The following is a 17568-nucleotide window of genomic DNA, read 5'->3' as shown; positions in this document are numbered from 1 at the left end:
GTGAGATTCTCCCGACATCACTGGTGTGTGTTGACAACTGGAGACAGATGGACAGACGCTCTGCAGCCAAAATGGAGCGCCTGTAGTTGGTGTCCTGCCGGGAGATCCTGGCGCCAACCCTCGCCAACAGGTCCTCAAACTGAAGTACCACTGAAAGCAGCTATCATCCAGAGGTAGGTTCTGGAGGAGGTGGTGAAACTCGCCGAGCTGGATGCGTTTCTGCAGGATAGGGTGAACCCAAAAAAGACGGCGTTTGGACCTCCGACGCATCTGGGACTTCCAGAGCAGGTACAAAGCAGCGATGGTGGTTATCTCAGCCATGGTCGTCGGTGACGTCTTGATGCCCTGATGTCCAGTTGTTGATGCCGAGATGGAGGAGAAACTTATCAGTGTCCAAACTCACGCGTTACGCACGGCGCGTTACTTGCGTTACGCGCGAGTAATTTGCTTCACTCGCGCCCGGTGTGAACGTAGCTTTTGACTCACAAGTCAGTCTTTAGATGCTTTGCTTAACTAAAGACTGATGACTTTCTCCCTGATTTTGTGTTTAGATGGGGGGGATACAATTTCAGAGTTTAAAAAAAAGTCCCGGGGCGTCGGTGGCGTGGTGGGTGGTGCCGGCGCCCCATGTGCGGAGGTGTTGCCTCGCTGCAGCGGCTGTGGGTTCGAGTCCGGCTCGCGGCCCTTTGCTGCGTGTTGGTCCCCACTCTCTCTCTGTCTCCCCATTTCACCCTCTGTCCTGTCAGTGAAGGCAAAAAAGCCAATAAAAATAATTAAAAAAAAAAAAAATTCCTACGTTGCAGAACCAATAGTAAATCCGCAGGGCGGTCCTTCGGTGGCTTGCTGAACTCTCGTGCTCATAAACATAGTCCGACTAGAGTGTAGCAGTACAAAATGGCTCAAGTCGCTGTAAGTCCTTCATTTCCACAATCTTGTGGACTGAGCACACGTTTGATAAAACAGAGTTAAATCTCTCGGCATCCATTTTCAAGCTCTCTGTGTGTTTGTTTCCTTGCGGACGAGAAAAGGGGGAGCGCACATTTCCGGGAGGGCGTGTCCTTTTCAAAAATGCAAGAGGCGTTGCTTCGTTGCCTGCCGTTTTCGCGGGTGTGTTAAACACACTTTAGAAAGGAGTGTCCCCAGACTATCAGAAGCTGGAGATCTCTGATTGTTTGGTGGCGAGACTACCTGCGTGTAGCCGCTGCTTCTGTTTGGATGTCTTAATCTGGGGCTGTATTCACAAAGCTAGAAAGTGCTAAGAGTTGCTCCTACTGACGAAATTCTAAGAAAATTCTTAGAACTGTGACGTTTTCTTAGAATTTCCCCGTAAGGTTAGACTAGGTCCTTGTAAAGATTAAAGTTATTCACAAAGCATCTTAGACCTTAAGGTGAAAAACTGTTAGGAGCAGGGAGGAGGACTTTTAAAAGGCTTAAGAGTTTCCTAAGCAGAGGAGAAAATGGTGGAAACACAAAGAGGTCGACGAAACGGTCTCTAAACACAAAATGACAGTGAGTAATGCTACGGATGAGATTGTGCAGGGATAATGTTTGTGGTCAATGTCATTCTGGATATGCACACATTTCACACCTAGCAAAATAATGCTATAATGCCAGAAATAAAAGTATCACAATACTAAGATATTTGAAAAACTTTAAAAATGCAACAGTGATGACTTTGGACTGTCTCAACCTTCCATCAGCAGAGTGATCACACTAACAATGACAACACTGTCAAACCCATATTGTGATGCAGTTCATTTAATTTCCACTGGGTGTCCACACCTTGCAGGCCCACAAAAGGGTGTGTCTGTGACAACCAATTACATCTGTTAAAAGCAAGCATCACACCTAGCAACAGGGTCAACCACACCTCCTCAGTAAGATAAAAGTTTCTGTCCCTTCCTTGCTCAGAGTTGGTCTTAGAACTTTCCTAAATCACTCCGAAGCTAAGACTCCTTACTAAAAGTTTTTAGTCTAAGTTAGGGGGTCTCTTAGAGTACTCTCAGAATGTTTGTGAAAGAGAGCCAAATTTTTTGACTAAGCCTTTTTCTGGAGCAATGGCTGCTACCTCTATATGGAAGTGTGTGTGAATGCAGAGACAGAGCCAGGAGTAATGAGATCGTTACATGAAAGGTTTCACTGAAATGGATTTCATCCCAAATTTACTATTGACTGCATTAAGCCTTGTTTCCACAAAGCAGTACACATTTTTTCTGTTTCCACTGTGAAAAGTTATGGATGGTAACAGTGGAACCCGTCTGTTGGTGTACTCCGCACACTTATCCAGTAAAGGATTTATATACATAAGTTAACCGTTACTATGAAATGAAAGAATGATATGCTGCCTCTAGCAGCAGCAGCTGTAGACTGAGGAAAAAAAATTACTTAATTCACTGGGCTGACTGCTGACAACTTTTAAGGTGGAATGTTTACCTGTAATGTTACTTAGTACACAAACTGACCACATGAATCCATCAACACCCCTTAATGGTGATGACCCAAGTTCAGTATGACAATTCTGACCATTCTATTTGTTTTTCTTGTCTCTCATGGATGACATGCACTTTTTAGAAATAAGTGGATCTTAAAGCTGCAGTAGGTAGAAAGCCTGAAAATGGTTGATTTTTGAGTCTCATCTGAGTTAGGTTTCATTCGTCTCCGCCCTGAGCCCCTCCTACCAGAAGAGCATGCGAGTATTTTATCCTACTTGGTTCTATTTCTCCCTCTCTGGGAGCCTCGACTCTCCCTCACCGCGCAGCAGCCCTCCCCATCCCTCCTTCGCGGATCCGCACATACTCCCATGGCTTGGCTCTCAGTCTCCCACGGCCGACCCTTGCGCTCTCTGGCCGGGCCTGGCCCCACCTCACCCCACCTCACCCTTACCCTCCGGGGAACCGAGTTCTGTCTTCCTTTTTTTGGGTTTAGCCATGTAGGCAGTTGTAGCCAATGCTGGAATAGCTATTTTACCTGATGCACTGTTCACCCTTGCTGCTTGCTCTCCCCTTTTGCCGGCGGCACAGGAACACGCATATGCAGTAGTAGTAACAGCCTATAGGAATGCAGTGGTCTGAGCTGACCTTTGATTGGTTGATGCACATCGGCACTATACTGATTCTTTAGTGGCTGAACACAGAGCCATGGTGAGGTGCAGAAACCTATTGTTTGTCTCAGACCACTTGATTTACATTGTGCTTAGAGGGTATTATAAAATTTTTACTCAATTATACCAAAACAATGTTGCCTACTGGAGCTTTAAAGTGTTTAAAAAAATATATATATTAATCTGGACTGCATTATGTGAACTGAGCTTTGTTCTGGGTGGTCCGGCAAAATTAAACCCATGCTCTTGCCTGACAAGGACGCAATGCACAAATCATCAAACCCTGCCCACATTTAAGAGTACTGTCCATTAGATTGAAACGCTAAACCAATCTAGAGTCTAGGTACCATGTCTGTCGGGGATACTTTTGGTTCTATAGGTACAATGCCGAAAGTTTTTGGTGGAAACAGGGCTTTAGTTGTCAAGTCTCTTGTGGCAAGACTCAGTTTTTGTTGACCCATCTCCCTGAGAAAGCATGTAGGAGTTGGGTTGTACTGGCTGTCAGCAGGGGCCAAATATCAGACCTGTATTTGATTTAGGCTCATATTTGAAAGTGGCCCAAGTCAGAATACAAAAAGGTTAGATTCCATATGACTATGCTCTTCACATTTCATTCACATTTGAGCTTTTGCCTGCAACCTGAACGTAGCAGCTCTTAACTGTTCCGCATCTGTGTGACACATTATGTTTTCACAACTCAAAAGCAAGTAGCAGCCACTACAGCTGAGTTAAATTAATGTGGAAATTCCTCATGCTGCAACTCCTATAGCTGCTGGCTCCTCAAAAAATCCCACATTCCATCATCATCTCATTCATTTGCATCGATCACGCTAACGTCTCAGTTGACACAGTGATCATTTATTGAAGTTAAAGTGCAGCAAACAACCCATTTATCATGAGTCAGTCTCTCGTGCAGTGCATCTACATCCTGGTGAGCAGCTGGTTGACTGTAAGGCTGGCCCCGCCGCCCTCCATTCCTGACTCCTCTACCAGCACTTTCCTCTGGAACTCCTGCAGGTGGAGAAAAGCATGAAGAGGAAGAGGGAGGAAAATTAAGATAGAAGAGTTTTCATCTGTCATCTTTAGTCCCTCCCACAGTATTTGATTGACAGGAGGTCTCTGTGAAGTCTAATGCCAAATAAAATAGAAAGCATTGATTACTTGGCACCACAGGGGCATGCCATAAAACTGCGTGATGACAGTGTTGAACTTTTCACTGTGCCAGGCAGCGATTTATTTGAGTAGCTACTGACAAGTCTCTTTACCAGCGCCTGATCAATGACCTTGAACTGCAACCACTCTGTAACTTGATCAACAAGCTCAGGAAGTAGCTGGTTTCAGATCTTTAAAAAAGCTTTTCTGTTCTGCAGGTACTCTGAAACATTAGAAGCCTTATGGCTGCTGAAATCAACACTCAGTGGTGTTACAGTAAGCTGCAGCATGTCAAACATCAGCACCTGGTTTGTCAGTTGTGTATTGGACATCAACAGTTGGTCCGCTGCCAAGTTTCAGATTATGATGTGTGTGTGTGTGTGTGTGTGTGTGTGTGTGTGTGTGTGTGTGTGTGTCTCAATCTCACCCTGAATCTCCTGAGTCTTGCCAGTCTGTTTTGCAGAGTCTTCTCCTGGCTGGAGGTCAGCTTTTCTATATGAGTCCGCCACTGCTGCTCTCTCTCCTGACACACAGGGGACACACGCTTTTATGGGCACCTCCATTATACACAACAATACTGAACATCAAGATGTAGTTTTAAAGCTGCTCCAGTCCATAATGTTATTTTAAATATGGATCAAATGACTGTGTAATGTTGATTGAATCACTTTCAGTGATTTATCTCCTGACTCTGCAGTTACCCACAAGTCTACACAGTGTTTTAGCACCTTTCAGGCTATTGTTTTGATTGCCACAGAACTTAGCTGTTTTGGTTCAGTCTCACTGCTCTTATCAGCTCAATTTCCAGCCAGTGTTCAGCAAGAAAAATCTATAATTAACAAACCTACTGTACACCACATGTCCAGCACCAAGCAGACTTTCAGATAGTTTTCAGATTTTAAGTTTGTGTGTAAAATCACTGCAGTGACTGTCTCACACACAGAGCACACTGGACACATCGCGCTGGCTGCCAAACACACTCTGCCCTAAATGCTGTGAACATACAAACACTGGTGACTCTTGGTTGTTGCCATGATTCACTGTGAAGAACCACTGATTAGCAGGCTCATTTCGATACATCAGTATTCATGAGGTGCTTTGTACTGACCATTTATGGTTGTTTGAGGGCATGTAGAGGGTGGGATTTGTAGCTGATTCATGTGCAACCAATTCCAAAATGATTTGGGATTTATAAATGGTAATAGTGCACTGGCAGCTGTATGCAGAGTTCTACAAATCAGAATATTTTTGAGGCAACCCATTTTCTGCTTTTGTCCACATGTACACTTTTACTATGGATCCTACTGTTTTATAAATAAGATCCCTGAGCCTGTCAGTGGCCAAAACGAGCATTTTTAATGGATGTACATTGATGATATGAAGATGCCCAGAGTGGTTGCATCACAGCCTCTTTGGCTGCTGTAGGCTGTAGTGCTTTTGCTCAATACTGGACCAGTTTTAAAAATTGTTGTTTCCATCACACAGGATCTAGGTTGAAAAAATACCAGCTTTGTTGCGAGAACTTGCAAATGAGATTGAGAAGTAAATAAGCAGGTTTAATGTGCTAGGGGGAAAGGCGGTGCTGTGGTGGTGCTTTGGCACATGCTCAGGTCATTTTTGTTTGATGGCAAGAAGATAAAAATCTTGTAGTCTTTCATTATCTTGTTAATTATCTGCAGTGGTTAAGGTTTCTGATGATGAAGAGTAAGGTGTTACAGGGACATTTTCAGTTGTTTATTGGCAAAAGTCGATGTCTGCATTCATAATTATGTCATCATTGGTGTATTATTACCTCCACCAATAATCTGACTTATTCTCGTAAAAGGAGAATTTCGGATTTGTTTGTACATTGGGCGGGTAAGTCGTTTGGGGGGTTCTATAACATATCACCATCTTGAAAATGCATCCGCCAGCAAGGGACATATAGCACTACCAGGGAATAGCCCCACCTTCAGCGTTTCCGTTGAGAGCCAGGCCAGCGCTGTGTGACTGAGAAGCCAAAGAAGAGGAACAATAGGTGCTTCGCTACTACCCCGGCACTACTGCAGCATAACAAAGTCCTACTCTTTGAGTATAATCCAGGATCATGCATATGCAGTGTCACGGGAGACGGAATCCTCGTTGCCAAGAAAGCGCAAAAGGGAACAAAAAGGCAACATGACCAGTGAATTCAAAAAACAAGGGTCAACATCAGAGTAGCCTTTCCCAGGTGGTAAGAGCTGCTGAAGGAGAAAGGTAATGCAATCACAGGCCATGACATGACGTGATGCTAGGAGAGGGATGAGGTGTGTGAGGTTGAGCCACTTGTCAGTTGTCAAAGACAAGATGTGATTGGTTTGTTTCGATTTACACCCGCCCCGACAGTCCTACGTTGTAAACACAGCCAGCGTGGTGAGGAGGGGGTTTGTCAACTTGCGTCGTCTGTGTCTGTGTAGGAGCCTGAATGAATACTCCATGAAGTATCGGATGACATGGTTTCATCAACGTTACCATAGCTTTTTGGTACACAGTGGCTACCGTTGTTGCAATGCGCCTTTGAAACAGTGAGGCGCTAGTGTGCACTATCCGTTTGAATATATGATTTCATTGTTAGATGGGAGAAATTCCTACACATGGTGGCTTTAATGATGCTTTGGGTAGGTTTGATTTATGATCTTTCCACCAGGCTGTAATGTGAGTGGTCTGTGTTTCAGCTGCTAATTGACTGTGGAGTAGCCTACTATCTTAGATTAGAAAAGTTAGTCCTGAAGGTTCTTGGGTTGAGCTAAATGCTTCATTTACAGCAGGTGTCAATTACAAATCTCATCAAAAAGTCACTATTTTGCCATGTAACAAACTGATGTAAAACTTTATTGATGGTGCATTGGATTTAAAGATGTCACAGTATGTAGCACAAATTATAAATTGCTCCATATAAACAAAGAACATATATATGGATTCAATTTTGCAGCTGCACACCTGCTTTGGGTGGAAAAAAGCAAGCTGACAAAGACAAAACCCACAATCCCTTGCAGGAAATCCACTCTAATATTGTGGAAATCTGTAGAAACATTTTGAAGGTCATAAAGGTCCCATGGTACAATGATATAACAGTACATACATTCTGTTAGGGCTGCTCCTCAGAGCCTCAAGTAGGCGTGCTCATGACATGTATGTCTGTGAGAGTGATGAAAAGTGCCTGCTGTGTATCCCTGACCTCAAATTGGGCTCAGTATTACTCTCTTGGATCCAGTTTCCTGCTGTGTGTTTGTATGTATAATTTTCACATATGTGAGAGAGAGAATGGTAAATCCTTCAGGCTTGTGTATGTAAGACTTTAAACAGTTCAGATGGGATACATGTGAGATGGCCGAGGCCAGTGGTTCTCAACGGACCGCGCCTGTCATCAATTAACATTTCCGTCATGCTCTGTGTGTGTGTGCGTGTCGGGGGGGCAGAAATGTTCAGAGGAAGTTAATGTGAGCAAGGGAGGCATTAAGTTTAACGTCAGTTTAAAGACGAAGACATGCTGACACATGTGGAGTGAAGGTGAAAGCAGTTAATCCGTTACCTCCCCAGTTACATGCTGCACACACACACACACACACACACACACACACACACAGTCATTTCAGGCGAACAACCAGGACATTCTTTCCAAGAAGGCCTTGAGTTGAAAATGAGCATTTGGACATTTGAATGATTACTTCATTCATGTTCTATACACACTTGTTCCGCTTTGTGGTGCGTGAAGAGGGGGTAGCACACTTTGAACAAATTGCCTTAAATTGGCAATCACTGACAAAATGACAAATTGGGTTAATACTCTTTTTCTGATCCAAACACAACATCATGGTGGCAATTTGCCATCTGGCCAGTGGTGTTGGTTGTAGAGTAGAGTGACAGTGTGCAGAGCAGTTGGAAAGGCTTAAGGCCCAAAAGTGCAAACTGTCTGCAGAGTTGTGAAAGCGTCCCTCTGGAGCCCTGCACAAAAGATGATATTTGCTCTATGAATTCATTGTTATATATTAGATACATTCTTATACTTCAAAGGCGCTGTATGTAAGAATGTGGCCAAAACGGTTACTGCACTCAAAATCAAAATACTGCCGTGAGTTGTGTCAGCCCCCCTCCCCTACAGATTCGAGGCTGCTGGACAGCGGAATGCTGGAGACTGATTTGTTTGCCCACGGGCAGCTGCCGTGGCAGGGCCGCGTCGCTGCGTCCTTCGGGTCCAGTTTCTCTGCTGCTAATGCTGCTGCCGGGATACAGCAGAGGAGGAGCCGGCTGCTAATGCTATGTACCGGGACACTGCTAATGCTGCTTGACAATTTGTATTTTTGCACAGACTTTACATTTTGAATTTTGTTGCCTCAATTCGCTACAAGCCTGCATTGGTTAGCTGTGCTATTTTAGTGGGAGGAGAGCTTCAGTCTCGTTGCACTACACTGGGCCTGTAGAGAGACATTCAGAGTCAGAAAATACAGTCTCAAGCAGGAGGCTGGGAAAACTGGTGGAAAAAATGTCAAGAATCAGATGCAGTGCAAAGTGAAGTTAGGACACAATGCATATGGAATGAGCCCAAACAAAATCTTGGTGTGCCCCTGTAGTAAATACGAAGAAACAATTTAAGAAAGGGCTATCATTTTATCCCACTGTGTGTGCTTATGCAGCATGAGTCCTGTCAGACCAAAACCTCATCTCCAGCTTGAACTTTGAGATGCAAGGAAAGCTTAATTTTCAGACTGTCATCTGGGCAGTTTGACCTTTTCAGGGACGAAAACACACACATTTGTTTTCAGAATTCCAAATTTTTCAGAAAATTCTTGTGGATTTCAGCCCACTGCTTTAAACTGGGGTGAATATATATACAACATGCCAACTGGTCTTTAAATGGAATTGCGTGTAATTACTGTTACTGAAATTAAATGTACTAAAACTCAAGACAAGAAATTATGCAAAGAATTCAGAGATGCAGTTGTGGAGTCTGGCGTAAAAGTATACCCAGAAGGCTTTAAGCATTCTTTGGAGCTCACCTCCAATCCCACTGGGATCCTGCTGGAATTGGAGGCACTAAAGGTATCATTTGTACTGTTATCACGCTGCACTCCCTGAATTTAGCTGGCAGGTTAGCAAAGAAAAAAAACCTGGTTGGCTGGAATCCCTCACATATATAAGACTTCAACCATAGTAATTACGCAAAAATGCTTTTCTTGCCTTCTTTAAAAAAAAAAAAATAAATCATGCTTCAAATTATATAACAAATAATCCCAAAACATTTTGGGAAACCAACCATGAAATTTAATATATTTTGCCACCCTTGTCTTTCTTCCTAAGAATTACATTGGAAATTGCATTGAAATGTACCCTTAAAAAATAGGTTGTTGTTTTCTGGGTAGTTTGGTCTCATTTATTATAATCTGGGAAAGCAGTTGTTTTTTTACAGTGTATTTATGGAATCCCTTTGGCTTGACTGTGGCATTCCAGCGGTGTGTGTGTGTGTGTGTGTGTGTGTGTGTGCGCACACGTGCGTGCGTGCGTGCGTGTCTGAGGTTAAGTTAGGATTCAGCGGAAAGTACATTCCATACAGAGGTGAGAGTGACTGTCCTCTTTATCAGGGTAAATGTTGTCATCAGCTTCCTGCATGTGTATATGTGTGTGTGTGTGTGTGTCTGTGTGTCTGTGTGTCTGTGTGTGTCTGTGTCAACAATAACAGCGCATGTCCCTTGCTGACCTCACACACTCTTGTCAGGGGGGGCGGCTGCTCAAAGCACCCACAGCTGCTTTGTTTGTGTGTGTATGTGTGTGTGCGTAGTCCATGCGGATGTCCGTCTGTTTTGACAACTGTGTGTGGTGTTTTTAAATGAATATACAGTGTGAACTCACTCCAGCTCTTTAAAATGCCAAATATGTGTTGTTGCTGCTGTCAAATATGCTCCAGTGTGTGTGTGTGTGTGTGTGTGTGTGTGTGTGTGTGTGTGTGTGTGTCTGTGTGTGTGTCTGTGTGTCTGTGTTTAGCGCCGTGAAGTGTGAGTGAGGTTTGAAGCGACTGATGAGCCCGGCAGTCTTGACAGAGGGCCAGAGATGTGTTTCCCGCTCTGACGTTTCCATGGAAGTGAATCTGATTTTGCCTTGAGCAGTGAAGTGAACCTCTGAGGTAAATTAACAGTCATCGATCAGGAGTCACACTGCCTCATGCCTGATTGTTCAGACCGCCGTTTCCATTAGGCTGATTATAACAGCATGGTCTCATGAAACTTTAAGCACAGCGTCTTTAATGTGAATAACGAACTCCGTTCACAGAGAGGATTAACCGGAGGAAACACAAACAGAAAGAAAACTGTTTGACAGTGGCTAATAGTTTAATAAGAGAAATTATTCGGGGTGTTGCTGGCTGAGGTTAAGCACCAAATCTTTGGATCACAACAGGCATCAAACAAAAACATAGCAAGGAGAACTTACGGGCTAAAATCCAAAATCTCTTTCATATTATCAGAGGTTGGCTTAGCAATAAATGTTGCTGACAGCCAGGACGATCTGTCATTACACAATTCAGCTCATTTTACTATAGCTTGGCTGCCAGGTGCAACCTGTGTATGTGTGTGTGTGTTCGTGTGGTGTGTGTGGGTGGGTGAAAATTAAAATGTACAAGCAGGCATTGGCAAGAGTGTATCCTGAGGAGATTAAAGCAGCAGCAGTTGAGGCTGAACCAGTGTCGTTCAGCAGGAAACTTGCAGTGCAAGTGCTGAGAGTAAAGAGACTGTTTGATTTCACAAATGTACAGACTTGTAGAATGTGTCTTCCGTGTGTGTGTGTGTGTGTGTGTGTGTTTACCTTCTTGCTCTCCTCTATTTCTTGGAGTCTCTGTTTTTCCAGCTGCTCCCTCTCCAGCTGCCGACGGACCTGAAACACACACACATACTATGCTTGTTTGTGTTTTAAAGGGAAGTGTTACAATAATGGACTTTGTGGTGTTAAGAGACTAAATTTTCCTAATCTCTTACCCTTTCCTCCTTTTTGTCTCTCCAGTCATCCTCAAAAGCTCCAGCTCCTTCTGCCGTTACTTTTGTCGTCCTCTCTGACACTCCCAGAAAAACATAGTCTTCTTCTTTACACAAACCTCTCATTGACTAGAACCAGAAAAACAGCCATTCGTCAAATGTGAAACTTGTATACTTCCGTCTGGATTCAAATTGCCCTGACTTAGCTTGTTCTCATTCCCAGGTCATCAAATATAGATGTTTTGTCAGGTCCCTCAGCATGTGATATCAATGCCAAAGCCACCATTTTGCGTCTTTCTGAGACGAACAGGGCTTTTAATAACTCCAAAAAAGAGAGAGAAAGTTAGCATCAGGCAGGAGGGAGGGGAGGTGGATGGGTCAAACAAAACAAGACTTTCACCCAGGAGATGACAGCCCACGTCCTGTGTGAAACCAAAAGTCAGCAATGTTTTAATGTTCCGTTATGTAACTAATTTGCAATCATTGTGCACTGACGTCAGTCACGTGACCTATTTACGTCACGTTACATTATTCCTACCTCACAAACTTAGTTATTTTAACCAACAACATGATGTTTTTTTTTCTAGACCTAACCAAGTACTTTTGTTGCTTAAACCTAACCGACTGCTTAACAATGTGTAACCATGTGTTACAATGTGTTTCAGCTGTGTGACACGCTAAGGGGTGTCCTATGCCTTGCTATGAGATGCCGATGGCCAAGCAAGGGGGTACAACATTTTGAAAAGTGGGGGAATCCCTATAATATACCATATTATTTTGAAAAGCAGAGTAATGGCTGAAAAAATGACCAGGAAATGACTATCAAATCAGCAGTGAGCAAAATTTTTTTTCTTCATTTCTTCATTCAATCTTGAGGGCTACTTTAATTATTGGTCAAATTGTCTGCATAACTGAAATAGCATAAAGTGTATATGGCTGTGAACTCACACTTTTCCAGTTATACCCAATTTATCCAATTCAAGACTGCTCAGGTACCCCAGTATGTGGAAATATTTAAATACGCTATTTTGAAAAATGGCAAGATTCCTTTTCCCCTTGCTAAAATGTAGTGTAATTTTGGAGTTATTTGCCCCCCTCTCTCTGACAGAATAGTACAACATGGTTAGTACTAGTGGATGCCTTAGGTCCTTGAATTTAATATGATACCTATGTCTTCTCTGTAGCTTTAAAAATATGCCCGATACAGAGAGTTTTTTTATTGCTAAAAATAACTTGTACTTATTCAATCCCGGGCGTGGGAGCCCTTCTGTGTGGAGTTTGCATGTTCTCCCCGTGTCAGCGTGGGTTTTCCGGCTTCCTCCCACAGTCCAAAGACATGCAGATTGGGGACTAGGTTAATTGATAACTCTAAATTGTCCGTAGGTGTGAATGTGAGTGTGAATGGTTGTTTGTCTCTGTGTCAGCCCTGCGATAGTCTGGCGACCTGTCCAGGGTGTACCCTGCCTCTCGCCCAATGTCAGCTGGGATGGGCTTCAGCCCCCCTGCAACCCTCAAGAGGATGAAGCGGTTAGAATGAACTTGTACTTAATCCAGTACCCATAATATGAATGGGGTGGTATGTTGTAGATTTATACTTTCGAATGTTGTGGTGACATCTCTGCATGCCAAACTGCCAAGTCTGTCAATATATGCTAAACTTCACTACACCATAGACTGCAGCTCCTGCTGAGCTCTGCACCAGGGACAGTTGGTGATTTTTGTGTTAATGTGAGTTTGTTGGGACAGTTTAACGACTCAGTATGGGACATTAGTGCTGTTGCTAGAGGAGAGCAGCTCCAGAGGCAGCAACAGAAAGTTGACCCACTGATCTGATGGGTGTCAGGACGGTCCACAGTCAAACCCCCAGTGCAAAAAGGATCAAATACAGGTATCGTTTGACTGGAGATGTTTCATTGCTACAGGTGCTTTTTTTATTGATACCTTAAAGGTAGCAAGTTCAGGTACCTAGTCCTAGTTCTAAGCTGCACAGGCTGAGATTGGAGAGACAGTGGCAACAGGTGGTCTGAGGCAAAGAAAAGGCCACTCTTAAAAAACATAATAACATCTCAACTAGAGTGTGCCAGAACCCATCTTGGAGACTCTTAAGTCAGCTGGAAGAAGCTTCTACTGTCTGATAAGGAAATTGTTCTTTTGTCAATCAGACCAAAGCCGTATGTGGTGCAAGCCAAGCACTGAACATCATCATAGACATACTGAAGCATTATCAGCGTGTTGACAGTATCATGATGTGTTGATGCTTCCGTGCAGCGTGCCCAGGAAGACTTGTGAGAGAGTCCAGATCTCGATCCAATCCAGTATTTGTGGCTGGAAAAGGATTTTAACTCAATCCCCACACAACCTGACAGAGCCTGCACAAAGAAAAATGAAGGAAAACTTGCTGTGTCCAGATGTGCAAAGATGATGGAGACCTATCCACACAGATGTGGAAGATGCGTCTGCTTGACAGACTTTTGGAGTGTGACTACTTTTGCAAACAAGTATGCTGTATTTTATCTTTTTATTTTATTTAGACCACTTTGTAGACTTTTGAAAACATCAAAAAACATCCGAGCAGCGTGATTCATTTTTATAGGCTGTTAAGCAACACCCTCATTTGCAGGTCACAAGAGGTCAGTGAATAGTAGAGTTTGAAAATGATGCAAATTGTGCCCTCAGTCACCAGATATCAACCAAAGTATCAAAATACAAATGTAGAACAAATTTAGTGTGGGACTGAAAGTTGTTTACTGCTGGTCTGTTATCAGCTTTTCTCAGGTTTGGTTCCACTGAAATATATTTGCGTAAGAGTCATCTGCCAGGTTGATGTGGGATCGATAAGGAATGAATACATGAGGGAACTTGCTAAACCGCTGCGACTGTATGCTTGAGCGGTTTTAATAGCTGCAGTCCTATCCCTGTGTAGCCTATTGTCTATATAATCAAGTTGTTGCCATGGTTCCAACAGTACCTGACGTACCTTGGACATTGGAATACCTTGGAACCTTTTCATGTGAGCCATCTCGATCCAGGACAGGTGCTGCTCATGAGACACAGATAATCACAGTTTAATTTAAGTCTCACTGACTTTAAGGCATTTACATCAAAAGTTCCATAAATATGTCAGTGAGGTATTTACTTTAGCTCTGTAACAGATTATTTTGCAGTGATTTCGCTACATTCTGCTAAATTATTGCTGCTGCTGCTGCTGCTCCTTCAAAACATTTATTTTGCAAATGCACCACCACCGCTCTGAGACATCTGTGCTCTTGCACAGCACAGCAGCCAGTGTAGTGAGGAGAGCAGCGGTGAGGGGAGGGGGGAGGGGGGAGTGGGGGAAGGCTCCTAGTTAGGGATGCATCGATTGGCCGAATATTGCAAAAAAAACCACACATTCGGTATTCGGTGGAATAAGTGAAAAGCAAGGCCAAATAATAGCGGCGTGTTTTGATAATGCAATCAAACAGCGTGTGGCGTCAAACGGAGTAAAATGTCGGCAGTGTGGCGATATTTTACTCCGTCCGTCACCGCACTCGCATTTGCGACTAAAAATAGTTTTGTGCGGGCAAAATAAATCATTCAGCACGCTGTGCGAATACAGATTTCAACGACAGAGAAGTTTGGCTCCAGGTGAATAACTTGTTGTCATGACTGCCGAGCCGTGGCGGCACACAGTATGTGGCATATCAGAGGAGAAACGAGCCATTCACATTTCTCTCTCTGTGGCAGGTAACGGTCCACAAACCTCACCGCACTTAGGGACTGTTCTTTACTTATGAAGGAACTTGTCAGGGGAGGAGGGTGGCTGGTTGATTTTTGGTTGATTTTTATTTCATTTATTTATTTTATTTTGATCCCCCCTATGTTAATTACTTATTGATGCTGTTTTTGAAGTATGAATAAGTCAGTAAGTATGGATGGAGGGATGTCTCTCACCCCCTCCCCCCGCCACCCCCGCTGCTGAAAAAAATCCTAGAGGAAACACTGTTTTGTTTAAAAAATAGGATCAAATATTAGCAACTGGGAGGAAATAAGATCAAATAAAGCCAGAATAGTCATTAAAAAATCAATCAGGCACTCACCTGTGGGTCAACACCAGCTGTGTTCTCTCAAACCAGTCAAACCAGTATCCACTGTGCTGATCAATACCTGTTGTTTCCCTCTTATTATACCTTCTCTCTTTGATGCCTCATAATAACCATAGATCCTTTTTACGTCCTTCTCCAGCTTGAAGTCCCACAGGAAGTTCCAGATCAGTTATAAAGGGTTTTATACAGTGACGGCGTGCAGCCTACATGCTAGTTATTTCCACAGTACAGTGACAGAAGTGCCACTGTCCCACTAATAGAATGGAGAAGCCAGAGGAGCATAATGGATAGTTCGGAAGCTTTTCAGGTGAGATCAGTATGAGGCCTCAGGTCAGTGTATCAACCTTTACCAACCAAAAGGCCACATGGGAGTTAACTTACAACTTAAAATAATCAGTGTTAGTGTAAAGTTATATTCTAGAAGCGGTTTTCCATCCAACAAAACTTACTGGAAAATGAAAAAATAAAAATAATGGTTTCATGTTTTGTGAAACACCTGTACTAGCTTTCTCTCTGAGACCTGGACGAGAAAATTGATGCCGTTCATGTCCTTATACTAAATATGAAGTTATTGCTGCTCATCTTACCTTAGCCTCAATACTGGAAACAGTGGGGGAACACTAGCCTGGCTTTTGTCCAAAGGTAAGAAATTCTACCTAACCTCACCTTTAAGTGCTTGCTAATAAACATGCCATCTTTTGTTTGTTTAATTTGTACAAAAACTAAGTATAAAAAGCACCAAGATGTATTTTAAGGGGGCTTTGGGCCAATGACAACAAGACTCCCAAAAGTCACTGCTGTCAGTTCAATGAGGAAAGACAGGTGAAGGAAGTAAAGATAATTGTTAATACAGATTACAGATTGTGTATGGTTGAGATTTGACAGAAAGTCTTTGGCACTTGAACTCCAGAGCGAGATTTGTAATCGAGGGGCATCTGAGCAGCACACACTGATGGTGGTGGTGGCCGATGACTCTAAAACTGATGGATGATGAGGCTGATTAATCTGCAAAGACTAGGTGGTGATAAGGAGATGGAGGGTATGCACAACTATTGCTAGAGCTGTTATTATGCAACTGCAATGAGATATTACATGTTTATTAGTGAACTTTAAAGATGCTGGGTGGTGTAATTTGTTAGCTTTGTTTTGTGACACAGCAACAGGCTACAAGTTATAGCCCGTGACATGAACCTACAAACTGACCCCTGACACTTGTTGTTGTGGATGGGTGTGACACGCTACAAATGAAATTCAAATGTTTTTATTTCTAGATGTATTTTCTAGCTATATAAGCTAGCACTATGCTAGCTTTATGTGCATTGTGGTGCACACGAGGATGCAACAGGGCCACAAAATGTGATGTTAAAATTGAGCTCAGGCATTAATCAGAAACATTGATTTTTTTTTTTTTTTTTTTTTTACCAAAAAGTACCTTAAGATTACATTTAGTTAAGGTACGTAAGTGGCAGACACACAAGCCCATGGTGACATAACTATGTTAACAAGAGCTTGAGCAATAATTCAATGGCGACTCAGGAATAACGTAGCCATTGCATTGGCAGGGCATTACAGCTAAGCTAGCTTTTTCCCCATTTCCAGCTTGTATGCAAATGTAAGATAACCAGCCATTGGTTTTAGCTTCATACTTCATACTTCATACTACAGTTTCCACATCAAACTGTCAGCATGTAATGAGGGTAATATACAAAGTCTGGGTTTTGTTTGAAAGCCGTCATTTTATTTGCTGTTGTATCTTTAACACATGTCAACACAGCTCCCTGAGCAGAGTTGCATCAGTGCTAGTAAGCATTGTGAAAATGCAGCTTCAGTTTTATTTACAGCTAGCTTTCTGCTGCTGTATTTCTCCTCTAGAATCAATATGGTTCATCATGTCCTCTTTTCCTAATTAATAGCCTTTTCAGCAGGCTGCTAATAAGGAGCCTGGCAGACTGTGGTGATGGATACGGTGGATGCTCAGAGTGTTTCCAGTGAACTCACTCTGTCACAGCTTTGACACATTTATGTAAAACACATCTGGGGGCTGTTATAGTGCTGCTGGATCAGATCAGCTTGCCAGGCCTGACTGAGGCATCACAGCAACAAGTATCTTTTGACAGTTTCCTTTCTCTGCCAGATTCTATACAGTCTCACAGCACACTCATGAAGATGAGCAGACCTGTTCGACCTAACTTGATTACATCATAAAAGAATATATACCATGGCAAGCTTGCAGATACACAAAATACAAAAT

At 43.0% G+C, this 17568-nt stretch overlaps 1 protein-coding gene across 2 annotated transcripts; it reads right to left on the bottom strand.

Annotated features, from left to right (window-relative positions):
- Positions 1 to 3974: 3974 nt before the first annotated feature.
- On the bottom strand, positions 3975 to 15448 carry LOC125882830 (protein enabled homolog). Of its 2 annotated transcripts, none has more exons than XM_049566723.1 (6): positions 15312 to 15448; positions 14201 to 14269; positions 11236 to 11361; positions 11066 to 11134; positions 4680 to 4775; positions 3975 to 4111 (listed from the first exon to the last, which is right to left on the bottom strand). In XM_049566723.1, exons 2-6 carry the CDS (start codon positions 14249 to 14251, stop codon positions 4022 to 4024), a joined length of 432 nt encoding a protein of 143 aa, XP_049422680.1. In that variant the 5' UTR covers positions 14252 to 14269; positions 15312 to 15448; the 3' UTR covers positions 3975 to 4021. The 2 variants fall into 2 exon arrangements, with proteins under 2 accessions (XP_049422680.1, XP_049422681.1); XM_049566724.1 differs by having other exon boundaries at positions 14210 to 14269.
- Between the last annotated feature and the right edge of the window lie 2120 nt (positions 15449 to 17568).

The sequence above is a fragment of the Epinephelus fuscoguttatus genome, linkage group LG22 (assembly GCF_011397635.1).
Source record: "Epinephelus fuscoguttatus linkage group LG22, E.fuscoguttatus.final_Chr_v1".
Lineage (NCBI taxonomy): Eukaryota > Metazoa > Chordata > Actinopteri > Perciformes > Serranidae > Epinephelus > Epinephelus fuscoguttatus.
This window is presented reverse-complemented; position numbering and strand designations above follow the sequence as displayed.